Genomic DNA, 17,767 nt, shown 5'->3' on the forward strand with positions numbered 1-17,767 from the left:
AATACCATTTCTACCTGAGGTGTTCAAATGCCTCTGGGGTGCCCTGGCTGGCTGTGGTCAGCTGAGAGTGAGCCTTCGGGACCACACTTGGGGCTGCGGGGTCTTCTGCCTCTGTGCTCTCCTCCTAACAGTGCATGGGGCAACGCTGTTTAACATGAGAACAAACCAGGGGGTGGGTGGGTAGGAGGGAGGAGGGGAGGGTAGATGCGTGAACCAAGATTGCCATTCTTTTCCCTGACTGGGCATGTGAGGGCCAGAGGGGTGGCTTGTCAGCCTGGTAATAGCAAAGGAACTGGGTTGGACTGGGGACAGTCAGGTCTCTTCAAACGGTGTTCCCAAACTGGCTTCCCTCTCTTCCTCTTGTTTCTTTTATGGAGAATTTAAAAGCATTAGCAACACTGATGGACAACCAGATCTTGGCCACTGGGGACCAAATTCTGGAAGGCAGGAGGCCGATATATTTGTGCCCACTTGATAATTAGGGAAATTACGCACACAGAGCATTTGCTGTGGCCACTTGATGAGTTCATCAGAACAAGAAAGCACAAAGACCTCTTGGTTCCACATCAACTTCCTGTCCACTGCCCTCACCGAGAGCCACACACCGCGAGCCGCCCAGGGAGACTGGCTCCATCTGGGCTCATGGCATGTTGGAGACAGAAGGCACCAACAGGCCCCTGGGGCAACCTCACACCCAAAGAAGGAACTCCATGCCCTAAGTGTCCAGCAGTGATGCTGCCTCTGCTGGGACACCCTAAATGACAAGGGCACAGTTACGCTGCAGAGTGGCCGGCTGAAAGCTCCACTTTTTAGTATCTAGAGCTTTGGAGTATTTCACTCCCTGTTGATGCTGGTCTAAAATATTTTGGGCGCAGTCCCCGTTTCTGTTGTCACAACGTAGAGAGCAACTCCTCCACCAATTCTCCGTGACTCCCCTGAATTGTGCTTAACACTGAACTTGAGTGAAAAAGATGCCCCCAGGCTGGGATGGATATTTGATGGTGGCAATGGACCCGAGGGACACGAGGAAGCAGCACCTGCTGGAGAAGACACCTCACTGATGGCTCACGTGAAGTGACGGTGCCTGGCATGCGCCGTGGTCTGCCTGGTCTTTGTTGTGGGGGTAGTTTGGTGCCCTTCAAGCCATTTGGCAGGAGGCCCTTTGGCTTTGGCTTGCGAAGCACAACCACATGCTTTGCTGACCCCTCCCTCTTCTGGGACTTTGAGACTCTTTTGCAGGTCTGTCCCCGGGGCAGCAAGGCCTCACAGAGCCCAAGTCTTCGGTCCACTCAGTCAACACTCACTCCTTGTCCCCAGTGTCTCCTTTCAGCAAACCCAGAGAGCAGGCTTGGCTTAAGTTCCACCAAGGGGGGTGCGAAGCCTCAGGGTTGCTGAAGAAGATGGCATGCCCCTCGGGCGTGTTTTCCCTTGCTAAAGAGATCCTCCTGTGTGTTAGCGGGATGTGCCAGCCTGGGGTGGATGCTTAGAGGTTTGTTATAGTTTAGATACACAGTGTCCCCCAAAAGCGCATGTGTGATGCGATGCAAGAGTTTTCAGAGATGAAATAGATACATTTGAGCAGCTCGAACTAACCAGTGAATTAATCCACTGATAAGGAATAAGTGGATGGTAACTGTAAGCTGGAGGAAGTAGGTCCCTGGGGGTGTGTCCTTGGAGTTCACATTGTCCTTGGTGCGAGGAGCTCTCTCTCTGCTTCCTGGGTGCCACCTACTGAGCTGATTTCCCCTGCCATGCCCTTCGGCCATGATGGTCTCCCTCACTTCTGCCCCAGACTATGGAGTTGGCTGACCATAGATTGAACCTCTGAAATCATGAGCCCCCCAAAACTTTTCCTCCTTTAAGTTATTGTTGTCAGGTCTTTTATATAGCAATGAAAAAGCTGAGGAAAACAAGGTTCAGCAGATCTGAATCTCTAGTCACTCCAAGTTGCATTTGTTTCCATCTCTTTGGAGGGCTCCAATCATGGCGCTCTCTCCCTCTGCTTGAACCAAGACTAGAGATTCAGAAAGGCAGTAAATAAGGAGAAACAACCTAATTTATGGAAGCAGAAAATGATTTAATTTAAACCTCTGAGATCTGGTAAGGTAATATGTCGTGCAAGGACACTACAATCCCCAAGCTACCAACACATCGGACATGCCCCTGGCCAACCCAGAGGGAGCAAATGCCTCATCTGCACACTCTAGGGCCATGGGACGACCCCCCTCCCCTTGTCCCCCTTGGCCCACTGGGTTTGCAAGGCCCTCTCATGGCTGGCTATTCAGATTGCTAGGGAGCCTCTGTAGGCTCAAATCAAAACCACCCGCTGACATTATAAAATAATTTGCAATTTCTAAACAAACACAGCATCCAGCCCCACCCCTTCCCAGGGAATGGGCCATGCCATGTGGCCCTGCACACTGGTTGCGTGTGACTCTGCGGAGCAGCGCAGTTCACTCTTGCTACTTGGGCAAGGATTTCTTTTGGGAAGTTCCAGGGAAGACTGACCAGAAAATCAGGGGAGCATTTTGCTGTGCTCAGCTGTTACCCACACACACTCCAAGCTCTGCACCACTCTCGGAGCCCTGGGAGCCTTAGTACTTGCCCGGTGGAAGGGTTCATGATGCAGCCTCCTTTGTCGGCAGCCATTTTGCAGCTACAGCCTCTCTCCAGTGTGTCATGGTTCATCCCGAAATTGTGGCCCAGCTCGTGTGCCAGGGTCACGGCCGCACCAAGGGGGCTGTCTGAATGGTCCTCAAAGAAAACACAAGAGCACAGACATATAGTTCACATCTCCTCAGCCTCCTTGGTCTGGTCTTCCCTCCCTGCTGGACAATTTCCTATCATAAGGTCATCAAATTCCCTCTAAAGGACCAACATAGACACCTGTTATTGACTTTGAACCTAGAAAAATTGACATACTTTATTAATCCAGTTTGGGGCCTCTTCTCCTGGGGACTGAATACCTCATGTACACACAGGATTTTCATATCTTTCTGGGTTTTTTTTGTGCTTGGGGATTCGAACCTAGGGCCTCATGCATGCCAGGCAAGCACTTTTACCTCTGAGCCACATCCCCAGCCCTTCATATCTTCATATGAAAGAATCACTGTGGTGGTCTCCACTCTGCACCCTCAAACTCTCACAAAACATCCCACTGAATGAAGCAGAGTTGCTCCATCGCGTGGAAGAGAAAGCCCACTCCTTCCTGGGAAGTGGAAGCACGTCTCATGCCTGATTGTGAGGACACCTGAAGGAAGGAGCCTGTCGGGAAGGTGCTCTCTGACACGCAACCTACGGCCTGAGCGGCTGTGACGGCCCTGCCTCGCCTGTCGATTTGGTCAGGAGGATACTGGCAAAGTTCACGCTAACTCACAGGGAAGGCTGACCACATGGAGTTGTCTGCTTGAAGACTGACCGAACCCCAATTATAATCAGCTCCCACTCCCGCTGGCCCTTTGTGTGGTCAGGTTGCCTGTGGACATGAACAGAGGCACCTGATGCTCCGTGTGCTGCTGCTGGGGGTTCACTTTTGGCTTTGCCAGGCTGAGGAAGGTGGTTCCCCATTCGGCAAGCCCTGCCTGGCCACCCAGCTGGTGGTGTGCTTGGCGGGCTTGGCTAAGCAGACACTAGAAACCCGCTAAAAAGCAAAGTTTCTTAAATGTTAGTTAATTAGTGTATGTGATTCACAGAAATTGTGCTCCTGAATGGTGGTTTTGAAAGGGCCTACTGGCCACAGAGTAAGAAGAGCATCTTTCTGGAATCTTCATTTGTGCTCCCCAGGGAAGAGAGAAGAGGTTTTCCAAAAGGCATCCAGGAAGCAGTGTGGTTCTGCATGTGCGAGAAAACACTCTTCCTTATATGCAGGCTTTGTGAGGACCTGGATAAAAGCAGTTCTCGTAAGATCTTGCAGATTTGGCCAGTGGTATTTACGGTGGTAGCTCTCCCCCGTGCTAGCCCTCATCTTCAGTAAAGAATGGAATGTCAAGGAAGAAAGTTATTCTTAGAAAAGATGGAATTCCTAATAAATTATTTTTTTTAAAAAAATATTTTACAGTTTCCTGCTTTAGGAAGCTTTACAAATATGTGTTCAGGAAATCAATTCTTAGGACTCATACGCATTGGTGAAGAGAGTGTAGCTAGCCTAAGAATGAAAGGATTGACTTGAGCATGTGTTGGCACAAAGTTCTTTCACATCAAGGATTCTTTTGCATCACTAGAAATCACACTTTGGGTTTTATTTGCAGTTATTTTATATTATTTTATGCATAAATGATTATAAACAGAATATCTCTTAAGAGACCTTGATAACAGTTCGCATTTGTAATAAGGAGAAAAACAACCTCTCTATTTCTGGTACAGTCCCTGAATCAAAACCTATTTTGGGCCAGTTAGATGTAAGGTTACTATTTTAAGTTGCTGAAGTTGGTGATTGAAAATTGGAGAAATAATACCAGAAACCATATTCTACATTTTTTGAAGATTTCTGCTTCCTGGCCACGTTATTTCATTCCTCTTAGATCTGAGAATCCTCAAGCAAGACATAGTCACATGTAATGCCCATGAATTTAGGGAAAGAAGAAGAGAAAATCAGTATAGAAGTTTTAGACCTGGTCAAAATGTTGCGCTTGCTGGTTTCATGAATTTATAGAAATTAAAGGGCATTTCCTCTCTGTCTGATGTTTCTCTTATACGTTGTATAAAACAAGGAATGTGTTTAATTCGATGTGAATTGCTCTCAAATTGGTAAAACCTGTTTCTTGATAATTAACTTTGGTTTTGACTAGATTCTCTTGGCATCACACATAGTTTGCTTCTATTTCTCATACCATACTTATACATCTTTAAAAAAATAAATTTCCCAGCATGCTTTTAAAGAAGAAATCTTGATAAGATGCTTCTACAGAAACAGAACCAGGATGAGAGCTAAGGAAAGCCTTTCGCCTCTCTGAGAGGTTGTAGGATGGTTTCAGCCCTACACAGCGACACTGCTTTGCTTATGGGGAATTTGGTTTCAGCTCTCGGAACTTATCTCTGCCCATTTTAAGTGACAAAGTCAGTAGCAACTAACCATGGAACCATGAAACAGAAAATGATTCCCTCTTTAAACTTTACAGGCTGCTCTGTAAAAATACAGTTGTGATCTGACTTGAAATTAACCTCGCATCAAAAAACCCCCCAAACTTTCCAATGACTTCCACGGGGGAGATCACCTATGGGGCTTCCAGGTTCAAAGGAAACCAGAGAGTAGCTCCCTGGAGCCACCATCCAGTGAGCAGGCACAGTCCCTCCAAATAGGAGCACAGGAGCTACCAGGCCCTGCACCTGGAGAGGAGGACATGCTGAGCACACTCTCTGAGAAGATTAGAGTGGCCGAGACGTGGGGAGAAAGTAACAGTCAGCAGAAGACAATTCCTTCCGCCCTTCTCTACAACCCAGCACTCACAATGTTCTGTTTGGAAAACGTGGAGGAACTGCGGTTTCTTGGGAGGGCGAGGCTGTGCTTGGTGAGTGGAGATGGAGGAAGTGTCTGAGGGTACTCCCTGTCCAAGGGCTGTTGCCGCCCCAGCGCCCTTCAGTTCAGAGCAGGACAGCAGAGGGGGAAAACCTCTTCTGGAGCAGGCACCCCTCTTGGGCAGCCATCAAAGCTCCCTCCCTCCTAAATCCATAAGAAGGCCCAAATAGTCTTCCTGTTTTATTTCCTTCTACAAACATGCACAGCCTGTATGTGACAAAGTTCCCCTTGTAAAGCAATAAACTTAGGTCGCTGCCTTCCAAGAATAAGGTTATTATAGAGACAAATTGTACACTGGCCAGAAGGTATGTAAAGCATTTGCAGTGGTACGCTGTTGAAAACCTCAGACTTCTGGCAGTTGGGCTTGGAGGCAGAACCATCAGAAAACCTTGAACGGTAACATTAGGAGGGACCACAGTCGATCCAAAGAGCTGAGTAAAGAGGGCAACCCCGATGCCCTGGCTCATGCCGGCACTAGAGGCATTTCTGGATTGGAAGGCACTGACGGGAAGTCCCAGTTGAAAATGTTTTCCCTGACAGGGGGAGGCTGGCCTCCACTGAGATGATTGGTTGTTTCTTTATTACACGCCCATCTTTACTGTGTGCAGTTTCTGTTTTCTAAACAGTCCCTAAAATATTATGGTATTCAGAAGATCATAAACATGGCTAGAGTAAGAGCAGATTAAGTCTGAAAAGCATGAAAGGAAGTCTGAAGAGAGCAGTGGTTTCCTGGGGACCATCACCCAGGGAAGCCAGCCCCTCGGCTTACCATGACCACGCCTCCAGACTGCTCCGCAGTGCACATGCTCATGATGGGTGCCATGCCGATGGTGGTGCCTTGGAAATAGACCCCACTAGGAAACAAAAGGAAGGGATTTCTTTAATATCATAGAGTGGACACATGTTCTAGTGTTTCAACCTTTGTCCCACATGCCTGCAGGAGACTGGGCCATAATGGAGGCAGCTGCATGAGGGCACGGTACACACTCTCCTGCTGTTTGCTGATCGAGATGCACCGAGGTAGGAAAAATATTCCCATCTTTTTTCCTTTACTCTTTATGTTTTTCCGGTTGCATTATGGTCTCATGGTTCCTACAGAGTTTTGTTGTCCACTTGGACAGCACCCAGTCATCACTGTGTATTTATAAGCTGCAGCCTGCTTGTTTCCTGATGGACTGCAGGGAGTTGCTCCTTTAGACAACCGAGAATCACTGTTAAGGAAAGGATACACCTGAGACGGTGCAGAAGCTTTTCTGTCATGGATGAATACTGAGGAACTCCTCATGAAGAGTTTTGTCAGAGACCCAAACTCCTTCAAAGTTGTCCTGCCAATACAGCCTGCAAAACTGAAATCAACAGAGAAGTGATGGTTCCCTGGGAGCCGGTGTAGCATACATAAGCACTCATGAAATCAGCACCTTTGGTGGAAGCTTCTAGAAGGGGACTCTGTGGCCTTCGTGTAGCTGCCGTCTATCTGGACTCTTAACCTGATCATGGATCCAATGGCCTGTTCATGTGAACCCTGTTAATTCCAACCTTATAAACTAGGTATTTAATGTTGTATGTGTTGAACCCTTTAAAGGAATTGAACCACTGACTTGTGCTGGGTTGGTCAAGTACACAAACAGATAATCCTATGTTGTTGGAAAAGCCAGCTATTTTAGTTGTGGTCTATTGGACAGAGGTGGTGAGTGAATGTAAACCTCATCTATCCATCCACCCTGCTAGAGTCATCCCTGCATATCAATAAGGGATTGGTTAAGGCACCCCCAGGATGTCAAAAATCCATGGATATTCACATCCCCCGTGTAAAACGGCATAGTATTGGCATAGAACCTAAGCACATCCTCTGGTAGAATTTGAATCACCTCTAGATTATCTATAATGCCCAATGCTATGTAAAATCTATGTAGATAGTTCAGGGAATAATGACTAGGAAAGAAAATCTGCATATGTTCAGTGCAGAAGGAGTCCCCCCATCAGGTATTTTCAGCCCAAGTTTGGTCGAATCCACAGAGGTGGGATCCACAGAGGTGGAGAGTCAACCCGATGCTCATATTTGTAGAAGGAGGGGATTTAGCCCTTATATTCACACCTATGTACACCACCTTAACAGATAAACAGACATGCATATAAATAATAAGGCTTATTTCCAGATGTTCAAGTTGGATGGACTCCATTGGGGGAGGTGGGTGGGGCACGGGGGAATCGAAACAAAATACTCTGACTCAAAACCCATAAAGTGTCCTTTTAGTAGTTCAGGGCTAATCAATGCATAAAATGTGAGGCAACCACAAATATCCAAGGGAGGGAACCCCTGTGAGAATGGCCAAAGTAAATGATGGGGAGTGCCAGCAGCCTCGGGCAGACCAGGCGCCTCCTGGAGCAGGGGTGGTGCGGGCTGGTTCTAAACTCCCCATAAGTCTTCAGCCAACTAGATCCCAGTGCCAAGGAGCGCTTTCTCCGTCCCTGCAGGCTCAGTGCTGGTGATGTAAGCTGCCTGAGAACAGAAGTATAGCAGCACAAACTGCTTAACGACCCAGATGAACACGAACCACCTCTGGAAACACCCATGTGGTACCGATCAGACTACTGTGAGGGTGCTCCTTGCTCGGGAGCCTGAAGGTGCTGTCATATCTCACCATGTATCACGCCAGGCCACAGCTAGCTGTCCCTCATCTTGCTAACTTCATGACCCTTGTCACCCTCCGAAGTTTTATATCTTGCTGTCTTCTCTCCAACGCCTCAGAGCAGGGAGATTTAGTGTGGGTCACCACCATGATCAGAGCCCCACAGCACCGCCTGGCTCCTGACAGGTGCCCACTGCATGCTGAGTAAAGAAGGAACACAAGGGCAGCAGGTGACCCTGCCAACATGCTCTGACCTGGGAAGTCTGAGAGCAACAGCTCACAGGAGGAATGGAGCGGAGGCTTTCCCTCCAAAACCTGACAATAATCACCCCAAAGTCCTGCCCTTAGGTCGTGTATAAACATGTTTTTCATCAATAAAGAAAACAAGTGAGACTTTGGAAAAGGGAATCTACGCAGGTGGATTTTATATCAAGATCAGAAAAACTGGCAGAGAGGAACATACTCCAGTTGTGGAAGAAGGGACTGAGACCAGACTTCTGTAGAGGGACAGATTTCCCTGGTGTCCCAAGGGGCTTTCCTAACACCTGACCTGTGACTCCAGGTAGAGATGACACCTGCCCCACTGGTGTGGCTGAGAACCCCATGCAGGAGCCGGTGTGCTCTGCACAGAGGGTCGGGATGCAGGTACAGCCAAGGGGAGTGCGCCGAGGGCAGTGCTTCCCTAAGCCAGGGCTACCCACCTGATGAGCTGCGCATTGTCATGGGATTTTCGAGGTAGAAGCTTCATTTTCCTCCAGTCCAAAAATTCATGGAGGCTGGTAAACGGGTCCTGACTGATGGTGCACTTGTCGATGTCATTCCATACTTCCACGCCCACCAACACTATGCGAATGTTCAGTGGTCTATAAAACTGAGAGAAACAGGCACCTTGGAGGATCACATTTAAGAGAACTTAAGATGAAGAGCAAAACAGATTTGCATTGCTTGATATTCATTGACATGGGTGAGAGACACACCTCTGGGAGCCTTTGTCCCTGTGTTTTAGAATTTAAGAAATATTAGCTGTGCCCGATGCAAAGTGGTGTGCTACGTGGATTCTCAAATTTAGACTAATCAGACGCTGAAGTCACCAGCTTTTTTGCTGGTCTAGAAACACACATTTCAAATGATTCACTGGTGATTTAAATGTGCAACTCGATGTATACTATAGCTAAAGACTGCCAGTTAATATCCACTGCAAGGAAAACAACAAGTGAATTAGGATCTTTTAGAAATTTCTGCCAAGGACAATAACATTCATTTGAGCAGAATGTTCTCCTGCGAGGTACTGAAAATGAATTTGTATTAATTTTTCAGCAGAGTCTCAGTCTTGGCTGGCACTATTATATTCTGCCACCTATAATCAACCTAGGAGGTTTTAATTAAATAAACAAGTCAGTATCTTTCAGAATAACACAGACATAAACAGTCTTTCTGCAGGACTTCAGTGGCCGTCCCCACTCCACCCCTGCCGGCAGTTGTTTGGCCCTTGTATCACAGGACCATGTGCTAGAATTCTCCTGTGCAGGGGCTTGTGAGGTAGAGCTTCAGGCATCCCACGCTTGGCTCTCCCCGCTGTCCTAGCCTTTAGGGGCTGTGGCTTCAGCCACTCCTGCATTCCACAGGAGACTGCCCTGGGCCAGGAGGGAAAGCCACTGTTCCCAGGACCCAAGGATGGTTTTGTCTCTCAGGGTCCTAGATGGGCAGGTGGGTGTCAGGGCAGAGACAGGAACTGTTCATTGCCCCACTGCCCCCACTGTGCTTCACACAAACAGGGACAAGGCTCTGTGGTCACAGTTGATAGGGAGAGGACACGGGGTCAGTGGTGGCCTGTAAAATCTTTCTGTGTCTATAATGTATGAGGCAGCCTGCAATGACAAAGTCCCCCCCCCCCACCTTCTGAGAACACTAATAATCAAGGAGAAAAATGTAGCTGTGATAGCAGCCATGGCCAAGCTCCAGATGTGAGCAGGACCTATCCTCAGTTGCTACAAGCACCTGGCCAAAAAGTAACAAAAATCCTAAGAAGCTCCAAATTTGAGAGTTAAGCACCATTCCAACATGGTGAGCTCAAGTTCAAGAAACTCCCCAAGGTCGAGCCTCTGACCCCAGAGCCTAACCCTCGTCAGGCAGCGCATCTTTTCCCTTGCTGGTCCCCACAGTCACGTGGTGAGCGTTGGCTCAAGCTGAAGAACAGACCTGGAGCACAGTGGCGTCACAGGGCCTCTGACTGCAGAGGTCCAGCTTGGTTTCAAACAGATAACAATGACAGCATCACATTAATAAGCTAATGGGACAATTACACAACCAAAATACTGCCCAAGAGGGTGTTTCTCATCAGGAATTGCTTGACCTGCTGTCTCCTGGCAAGCTCCCAGCCCAGGCTTCTCAGGCAATCCAAGCCCCTGTCCTCTCTACTCTGCACACACGTGTTCTTCTGGCCTTGGCCTGGTTACATTTTAGCTGCGTCTTACACAGGGGAACAGTGACCAGAAGGAGGAAATGCAGGAGATTCAATGCTGATGTTCACAGTAGCTTGCTAAGAGATGTCCTCAGGGCCAGACACCTGGGTGGGCTTCAGCATTGCCCTCTGAGGAGGGAACTCCATTGGTCTCCCAGGCCTGTTGTAGGGAATCGGGAGCCAAGGTCTGCAAAGGACTGATCTGTCATCCTCCTTCAGTGCTACTTTGCTGCTTACTAATTAGGGAGATTCTCAGAATAATGAAGGGGTTCACACTTCCACTGATAAACCCTCCCAAGCTGCGTCCCAGAACAGATGTTGGATGTAGCAGATTACAACACAAAACCCCTCTCGCAGGTGAGGGCCACTGATGAACTGCCCGCTTACTGGGTCACATCGAGCTGCAGTCACATCCTTTACTGCTGCTGGGGATGTTTGTTGCCGTGGGTTCCTTTGGGTTCTTGCTGGTAACGACAGCCACAGCTCCTGTGCCGGGAGGTCGCCACCCTCCAGGCTAGACGCTGAGGTGCTCTCTGAACCGTAGCTCAGTTCTCAGAAGGATTCTGAGTTATGAATTGTTATTGTCCCCATTTATCATACAAGACACTGAGGCTGGAAGAGGACAGGTTTGTGACTGCATGGCTGGGCCGGGACACAGGAGGCTGACTGACCCCTTTGAACCATGTTGACCCACGAGTAACACTGCCACCCTCGTGCAGATACTGAGGCCCCTGTGGGCCCAGGCCCAGGAGCATGACAGCTGCCTGGCTGGCCTAGAGATCCCAGAGCTAGGTGGACAGTTAGGGATGGGCTGGGCATTCTCCTGTTTACACAACAGCCACAATATTTGCTCAGCTCTTGCTGTGGCCAGGCTTGGCCAGCAGAGAGAGAGCAAAGAGCAGGATGCCCTTACCCTTACCCCTGCCCTTGCCCTTGCTACTGCTGAGAGGTCACCAGGAGGCTTAAGCCATGGGACATCACCATTGTTCCAGTTAACTCTGATCTTGGCCTTCCAAGTGACCCCCACCCCACAGGAAGTCCAGGACATGCTGTGCTGGAGGGGCCAAGGAAAGCTCTCTGGAAGGAGCAGATCCCAACCGAGAGTGTGGCATTCCCTGGGGTTCAAGGAGTGCTTTTGTGTCCTCAGGCAATTGGCTTGGGGAGGAGGGTCAAGAAGCCAGTCACAGGAGAGAAAAGGCCCTCAGGAGTTAGAGCAGAGGCTGGGTCTTTCAGAAGGTGGCTGAGGCTGGCCTTAGAGGTGCACAGCTGGTGCTAACTTCTTGGGCACAGGAGCAGCTGCTGGAGTGAAGGCCTCAGGGGCGAAGGTGTGGAGGTCCCCTGTTGGTAGTGCACACGCTGCTGCTTCCCACACTGCGTGCTTCCCCAGAATGGTGGGGTGCCTTGCCGTTTGGCCTAGGAGTATCAGACAGGCGTCTGCCCCTCACAGGGGGATTTCCTGAATGTCATCCTTGTCACCCAGTTCCTTCCCTCTCTTCCAGCCTGGTATGTCCTTCTCTCCCTCCCAGCCAATGCAGCCGGGCCGTTATTAATTTAGAATGGCCAGTGGAGTCAGAGTGTCAGAAAATGAGGAAGTGGCCTCTGGGAAGGTCAATATTTTGGGGGCCAAGACTGTCCCTCGTGTCGAGTTGGGAAACTGAAATTTGGACTGCTCAATAGACCTCGGGGTCATCCGTCAGCAGATTTGGATGTACAGAGCCTAAGGAGCCTGGGTATCCCCCCAGGGTCTCTGGGGTCTGTGGGGGTGGGCAGGGACACTGGGGCTGTGTGCATGGCCAACAGACTCTGCCAGAAGCACAAGAGCCCGATGGGCACACTCGCCAGAGCCCGCCAGGACTTCACTGAGGCATGTTGTTCTTTAACTAGCAGTGCAAGTTATTAGCAAACCCCCAATTGCTCATTTTTGTTTTGCAAACTAAAGCAAGATCTATCCTAGAATAATATGTAAAGACACAGAGGACCCAATCATACCACTTTCAAAAATGGGGTTTCAGCAATTTTGAGTTTGATTTTAATAGAGTCAAATGGTTGTTTCCTTTTACTTCCAAGGCCTAAGAAGAACTCATGGTCACTCCCTTTTGTGCTACAGCCTGAGGCCTTTTGGGCAGTGGTCAGTCACCCTGTCCTGGGTGTGGCAGCCTGGGCTGGTGGATCAGGGATCGTGCTCTCCTGCCTGGTAGTCATCCACCTTGGTCTTGCCCCACATTGGAATCCCTGGAGGGCCCTGGACGGCAGCTACCTGTGCCCTGCCCAGGTCAATCAGATCAGAGTCCCTGGACTGAGACTTGAGAATCGGTATCTTGAAGAGTGGACACTAGACAAGCAAACAAAACTGCCCAGGGATTCTAACCCCTGCTGGATGCGTGTGACCCAGCTGTAACTCTTCATTGTCTTGCAGGGATCCAGATCCGATTGGTCTGGGTCGGGCTTGGACATAGATACTGTCCAATTGGTTTGGGGAGGAGGGTCCAAGGTCCTCTAGTGATATGACCTTCGCCCTCCCTATCAGAGGGGCTTACCTTTTATCAGGATTCTCAGGCTTGACTTTGAGATCGAATTTAATGATCAAAGAGTTACTACTGAAAATAAATCAGTAAGAATGAGTTTCCTAGGAGTTTGACTTGCCTTGAAGGACTGATGGACAAGAGCAATATAACCTGGGGATATCAATTTCCATCTGCATTTTTCTGACTTTCAAAAAGCTCCATCTGGCCATCGGCTCCCTGAGTGCTGAGCCCAGATCTCTGCCTCCTGAGTCCCCGGGACCCTCGTTCCTAATCCTTCCCTGGGCAACCCCTGAAGCTGCCAGCACCTGGGAATCACCTGCTCAGAGAATGGGACCAGCTTGGGGACCCAGGGGTAGAGCCAGTCTCCTTGAAGCTGCAGACAATGCACTTAATTCTCTTGACCTCATTTCCAAACATTTACATGATTTGAAGGATTTAATTACCTGAGGATGAACTCACCTTGTCAACGTGATTAGCGATCTCAATTAATCGCTGCTTAACTTTTTCCAGATCTTTTCCTTGCCTCTGAAACTTAACGATTTTAAATGTCAGCATTAACAACAGCAAGAATATCAATCAAAAGTCATCTTCCCAGCTCCTGGAAATGCAAAAATCTCGGCTTTTATGACCCCCCTGCCGCCTGCTTGGCCTATGGTGAAATGAGCTCCCACCCTGCTGAATGCTTCCCTCAGCTGGGGACTCCTGAAACTCCCTGAAACGCACCCACGCCAAGTGCTCCGAAGACAGTAACTTCTGCAATTTTTCCAGGCTCATAAATGATGGAGGCAGTGACATGTTTTGGCAAAGGGAAAATGGACAACAAGAAAGCAGTCCAGAGCCATTTTTCATATCATCAACTTGATTTTAACTTGCCCAGAAACTTCCTTTATATTTGTTTTTAAAAATTAAACAGTGAAAGCAATAGCAGGTCATGGCACCATGTCCCAGTGCAGAAGGTGATGGATAAAAAGTTAATAAACTCCCCACGCTCTTCTCCCATCTGCACTTCCAGGACAGAAACAGTTCTGAGAAATTGTCAAGTCCATTTCATTTCCGTGTGTGGCATGAGTCTATGGGAAAATGTCACCTGATTCATCATATGTCAGTGACACAATAAATAAGCACAGAGAAGATAATCTAAGAAAAACCTAACTCAAAATTAACTGAAAGAAAAATCCAACATAGTACCAAGCCACAGCTCAGAGGTTAGGACTTTTCTGCTGTCTCTATAACCTTCATTCATCCATTCAGTCTGGTTTAGGACATAGCAGACATTTTAAAAGCTTAACTTTTCTCAAAAATGTTTTAGAACATAATCAAAAGCCATTCATCATCATTTACCCAATTAATTCTTGTTTGGAGAGCTTAGCTACAGAGAGACTTTTTTTTTCCTTGCAGGCTTTGCTGGTATTTGATAACAGATACATTTTAGTATTCTATACTTTATATAATTAGAAAATCACTTTGTATATGAGTTGTTTCTGATGCTTTTAAGTATGCACTGGCAATGAACTTAAAGCCTAATTCCTTCAGCAAGTAATACCTTGCTAAACATTTCCATTTTTCTTTTTTTCTATCTTTACCAACTCTACTGAGAAGTTTCTAGAAGGTCTTACCTCTCTGTTGTCTGCTACGATAACCAGCTCTACATACTTGGTCATCCTGAGGGTCTCTCTTTTATGCTGCCAAAAGTAAACATGAATTTAATTTCCTGTACCTCCTCCCTGAGGCTTCCAGAACACTGCCAATGTCTCCCATCTAACCACTTAAAGCCGAGAGTGGACCCCGACCAAACCTACCGGGCCCCCATCTTCCAGTCCAGTACAGGTTGACCCCATCCCTAGCCATTTTTGTAAAACCTTCTCAACCTGAGTGAGTATTTTCTATTTCCACTTGGGAAATCCCAAAAAGGAGTTACACCTTCCTGGGGAATCCTTGATTATAGGATTGGCAGAGGTCAAGGTCACTACTAGCCAAATAATGACAGTAAAAACAGGAAGTCTCTCCCTACAGAGGCAGCTGGCCAGAGGCCACCACTTCACACATGTGGAGGTCCTAGAGGAAGAGGTGGGGGCTCAGTGCGTCATGGGTGTTCCTTTCACCTGTATGATCCAAATGTACCTGTTCTGTGATCTGGGAAAGCTGGAGGGGAATACTTTTCAAAGAGCAACTGCAAAATCCTCTGGGATGCTAAGAGGTCCACCCCAGGAGCCATGCCTGGTGGCTGATCATTTAAAACCTACTTAGAAGAAATGGAAGATGGGGACCGTCTGCAGGGAACAGCCAGGCTGATCAGACAGGCGAGGAGGAGGGGCCAGGAGGCACAGCACAAGGAGAACAGGAACCAGAACAAACAAACTAACTAAAAAGGACTGCACTGTGCCCTTGGAGAACCGGGGCTTGGTTAGAGCAGAACAGTTGAGAAGAACCTGAATCAAGGTCTGCATCAAGGCACGGGGATGGAGATGAGGCGGGCGGAGCAGCCTGAACTCCATCCCAAACAAACAAGGTTACCTCTGAACCAAGCTTCCTCAAAAAGCATTCACAATCTTCTGTGAATCACTGGGCTAATCCCAAAGGCATGTTTTTTTTTTTTTTAAAGGAGAAATAAAGCAATTCATGGAGGGTGGTCTCAGAAAGTAAACATGAAAAACAACCCCAAAGGCCTCTGTTTCTGCAATAACATGCTGCTGCAGGAAGTGGGAGCTGAACGCTCTCTGGTCCTCCTGAATGAAATTGCTGGTTTGTGAGTTAAGTGCGTGCACCCCGCTTGGCAGAAGGCTTGCCTGTCCTAACCACTCCTTCAGACAAAGCAAAGGGACTCAGGAATGCTTTGACTCAGATTTCCAGTCACATAATCCTGAGGGAAACATGTTTTATAAAACGAATCCCCATCCGTCTGGGATCTTCCAAACAGATTTTTACAAGAAAAATGTTTGTATTTAAGCCGTGTTCCTGCTTGCCACCCAGCTGTGCTGATTCATGAAGTTAGGTGTCCCGAAAGAAAGAAATCTGGACGCCTCGGGGAGGAATGAGAACCAGGCTCTGGGAAGGTACCATTTCCTATGCTTTCACAATCTTGCAAGGAAAACGCCAGCTTTGTAACTCTGTGCCCAGGCAGGCTTTGTGGTGATCATGTGCACTTATAAAGGGAAAAACCCCCAAACAAAACACAGCCCCACGGTGCCCATGTGTGCTCAAAATGAGACCCTTTCTGAGGTGCAAAGGTCTTGCCCCTTTTCCTAGCCAAAGGGTCCCAGAAGCAGAAATCTCTCTTTTGCCCCCAAATTTCCTGATTGACCATGAACAAATTTAGCTAATTATGCAGAAGAAAATACAAGTCTGAAAATGAAAAATTAATCTCTCACTGAAAAACTTGTTGAAAGGGCTCTGGCTTTTCAGACTGGCGGGGTGAAATCAACGACCAGGGTGTATTTCCAACTGGCCTCGGATCATCATTTAGAAAATACACAATTCCCGATAATGAAAACAAACACATGAACACAATTTTCCTGTCTCTGCAGTTTTCAGAGAAGTCCAGATTTTCTCATGAATTCACAGAATTGCAAGCTCAGAGAGAAGCTTAACCACATCATAATATAAAGCCACAAGGGAATGGCCAGCCATGGAGGGTTGCTCTCACGGATAGAGAGGCTTAGATTACCTCCCCAGTTTCCACCTATCAAGGATGTCCAGTGAAAGAAAATCACAGTTTGAATTGGTGATATGCAGAGCAGCCCCAGGAACTGGTTGCTGTCTCAATTTCCTTTCGGGGGGGCGGCGAACAAAAGCCTATCCCCAAAGAGTAACCTAAGTGTCTGGGGATGGCCCAACCGTCTCTGCGCCAAGATGGAGACAGAGGGGTTCTTTGAGTCTTGATCAGGGGAAAACCAGTTCCTGGGCCTTTCAAGGTCATCTCAGCCAAGTTCCCAGAGACAGACTATCCCCCAAACAGGCTGCAACCAACTCTGGCCCTGAGAGCTCGAACCAATTCTAGCTAGAAAAGCAAGCTGAGATCAGGGATTCGGTAGTTGCCTGGCGATCTGTGGTTCACGTGGGTCAGAGCATTGCAGAGGGTGCATCATCCCACAATGCCTATGGGGAGCTAGCTGTGTGCAGGTGCTGTGCTGGGTGCTAGGGATACAGGGAAGGGCAAGGCCAAGGTTACTGCCCACAGGAAGCTCAAATTCCAGTGGGGTTGGGAGGAGGGGTAATAGTGGAGAATTAACACAAATAAAACGTACTCTGTGAAGAGGGCAACAGAGGAAATAAATAGGGGTCAGCCATAAGGATGGTGAGGAGCAAGGCCTGAGTTGGCTGGGGCCTGGAGGATGGGGAGAGGGCACGTGGGGCAGGCATTGTGGGAACAGTGTGCCAGGTAGGTGGAACAGCAGCAGCAGGAGTACAGAGGTGGGGAAGAGCCTGGAGACCTCTAGCCACAGGCAGGGTAGGCGAGGTGAGGGCTGAAGACAGCCCAGGGCACGGCCGTGTGAGGAAGCTGATGAGGATCTAATCATTGAAAAGCAGCGGAGTACTTAACTGTCTCTCTGGCTGCTGGGAGGATCATCTGTGAGTGCATGGAGGGCTGTGCAGCCACTCAGGTGGGCACTGGGGAGGTGAGAGGGGGCCAAACACA

The 17,767-nt window shown here is 48.4% G+C and overlaps 1 protein-coding gene across 1 annotated transcript in view; it reads right to left on the reverse strand.

Annotated features, from left to right (window-relative positions):
• Adam12 (ADAM metallopeptidase domain 12) overlaps positions 1-17,767 on the reverse strand; it is a 326,149-nt gene that overhangs the window by 70,260 nt on the left and 238,122 nt on the right. The window contains exons 7-11 of the mRNA XM_046448791.2: positions 14,748-14,813; positions 13,591-13,662; positions 8,847-9,016; positions 6,285-6,369; positions 2,606-2,754 (exon numbers count right to left, since the gene is read on the reverse strand). Of these exons, the coding sequence (XP_046304747.1) occupies positions 2,606-2,754; positions 6,285-6,369; positions 8,847-9,016; positions 13,591-13,662; positions 14,748-14,813 (542 nt within the window). The remainder of the gene's footprint in view (positions 1-2,605; positions 2,755-6,284; positions 6,370-8,846; positions 9,017-13,590; positions 13,663-14,747; positions 14,814-17,767) is intronic.

The sequence above is a fragment of the Marmota monax genome, unplaced genomic scaffold (assembly GCF_021218885.2).
Source record: "Marmota monax isolate L192 unplaced genomic scaffold, Marmota_monax_Labrador192_F-V1.1 WCK01_AAM20220418_F8-fsc00076, whole genome shotgun sequence".
In the NCBI taxonomy this organism is placed as follows: Eukaryota; Metazoa; Chordata; class Mammalia; order Rodentia; family Sciuridae; genus Marmota; species Marmota monax.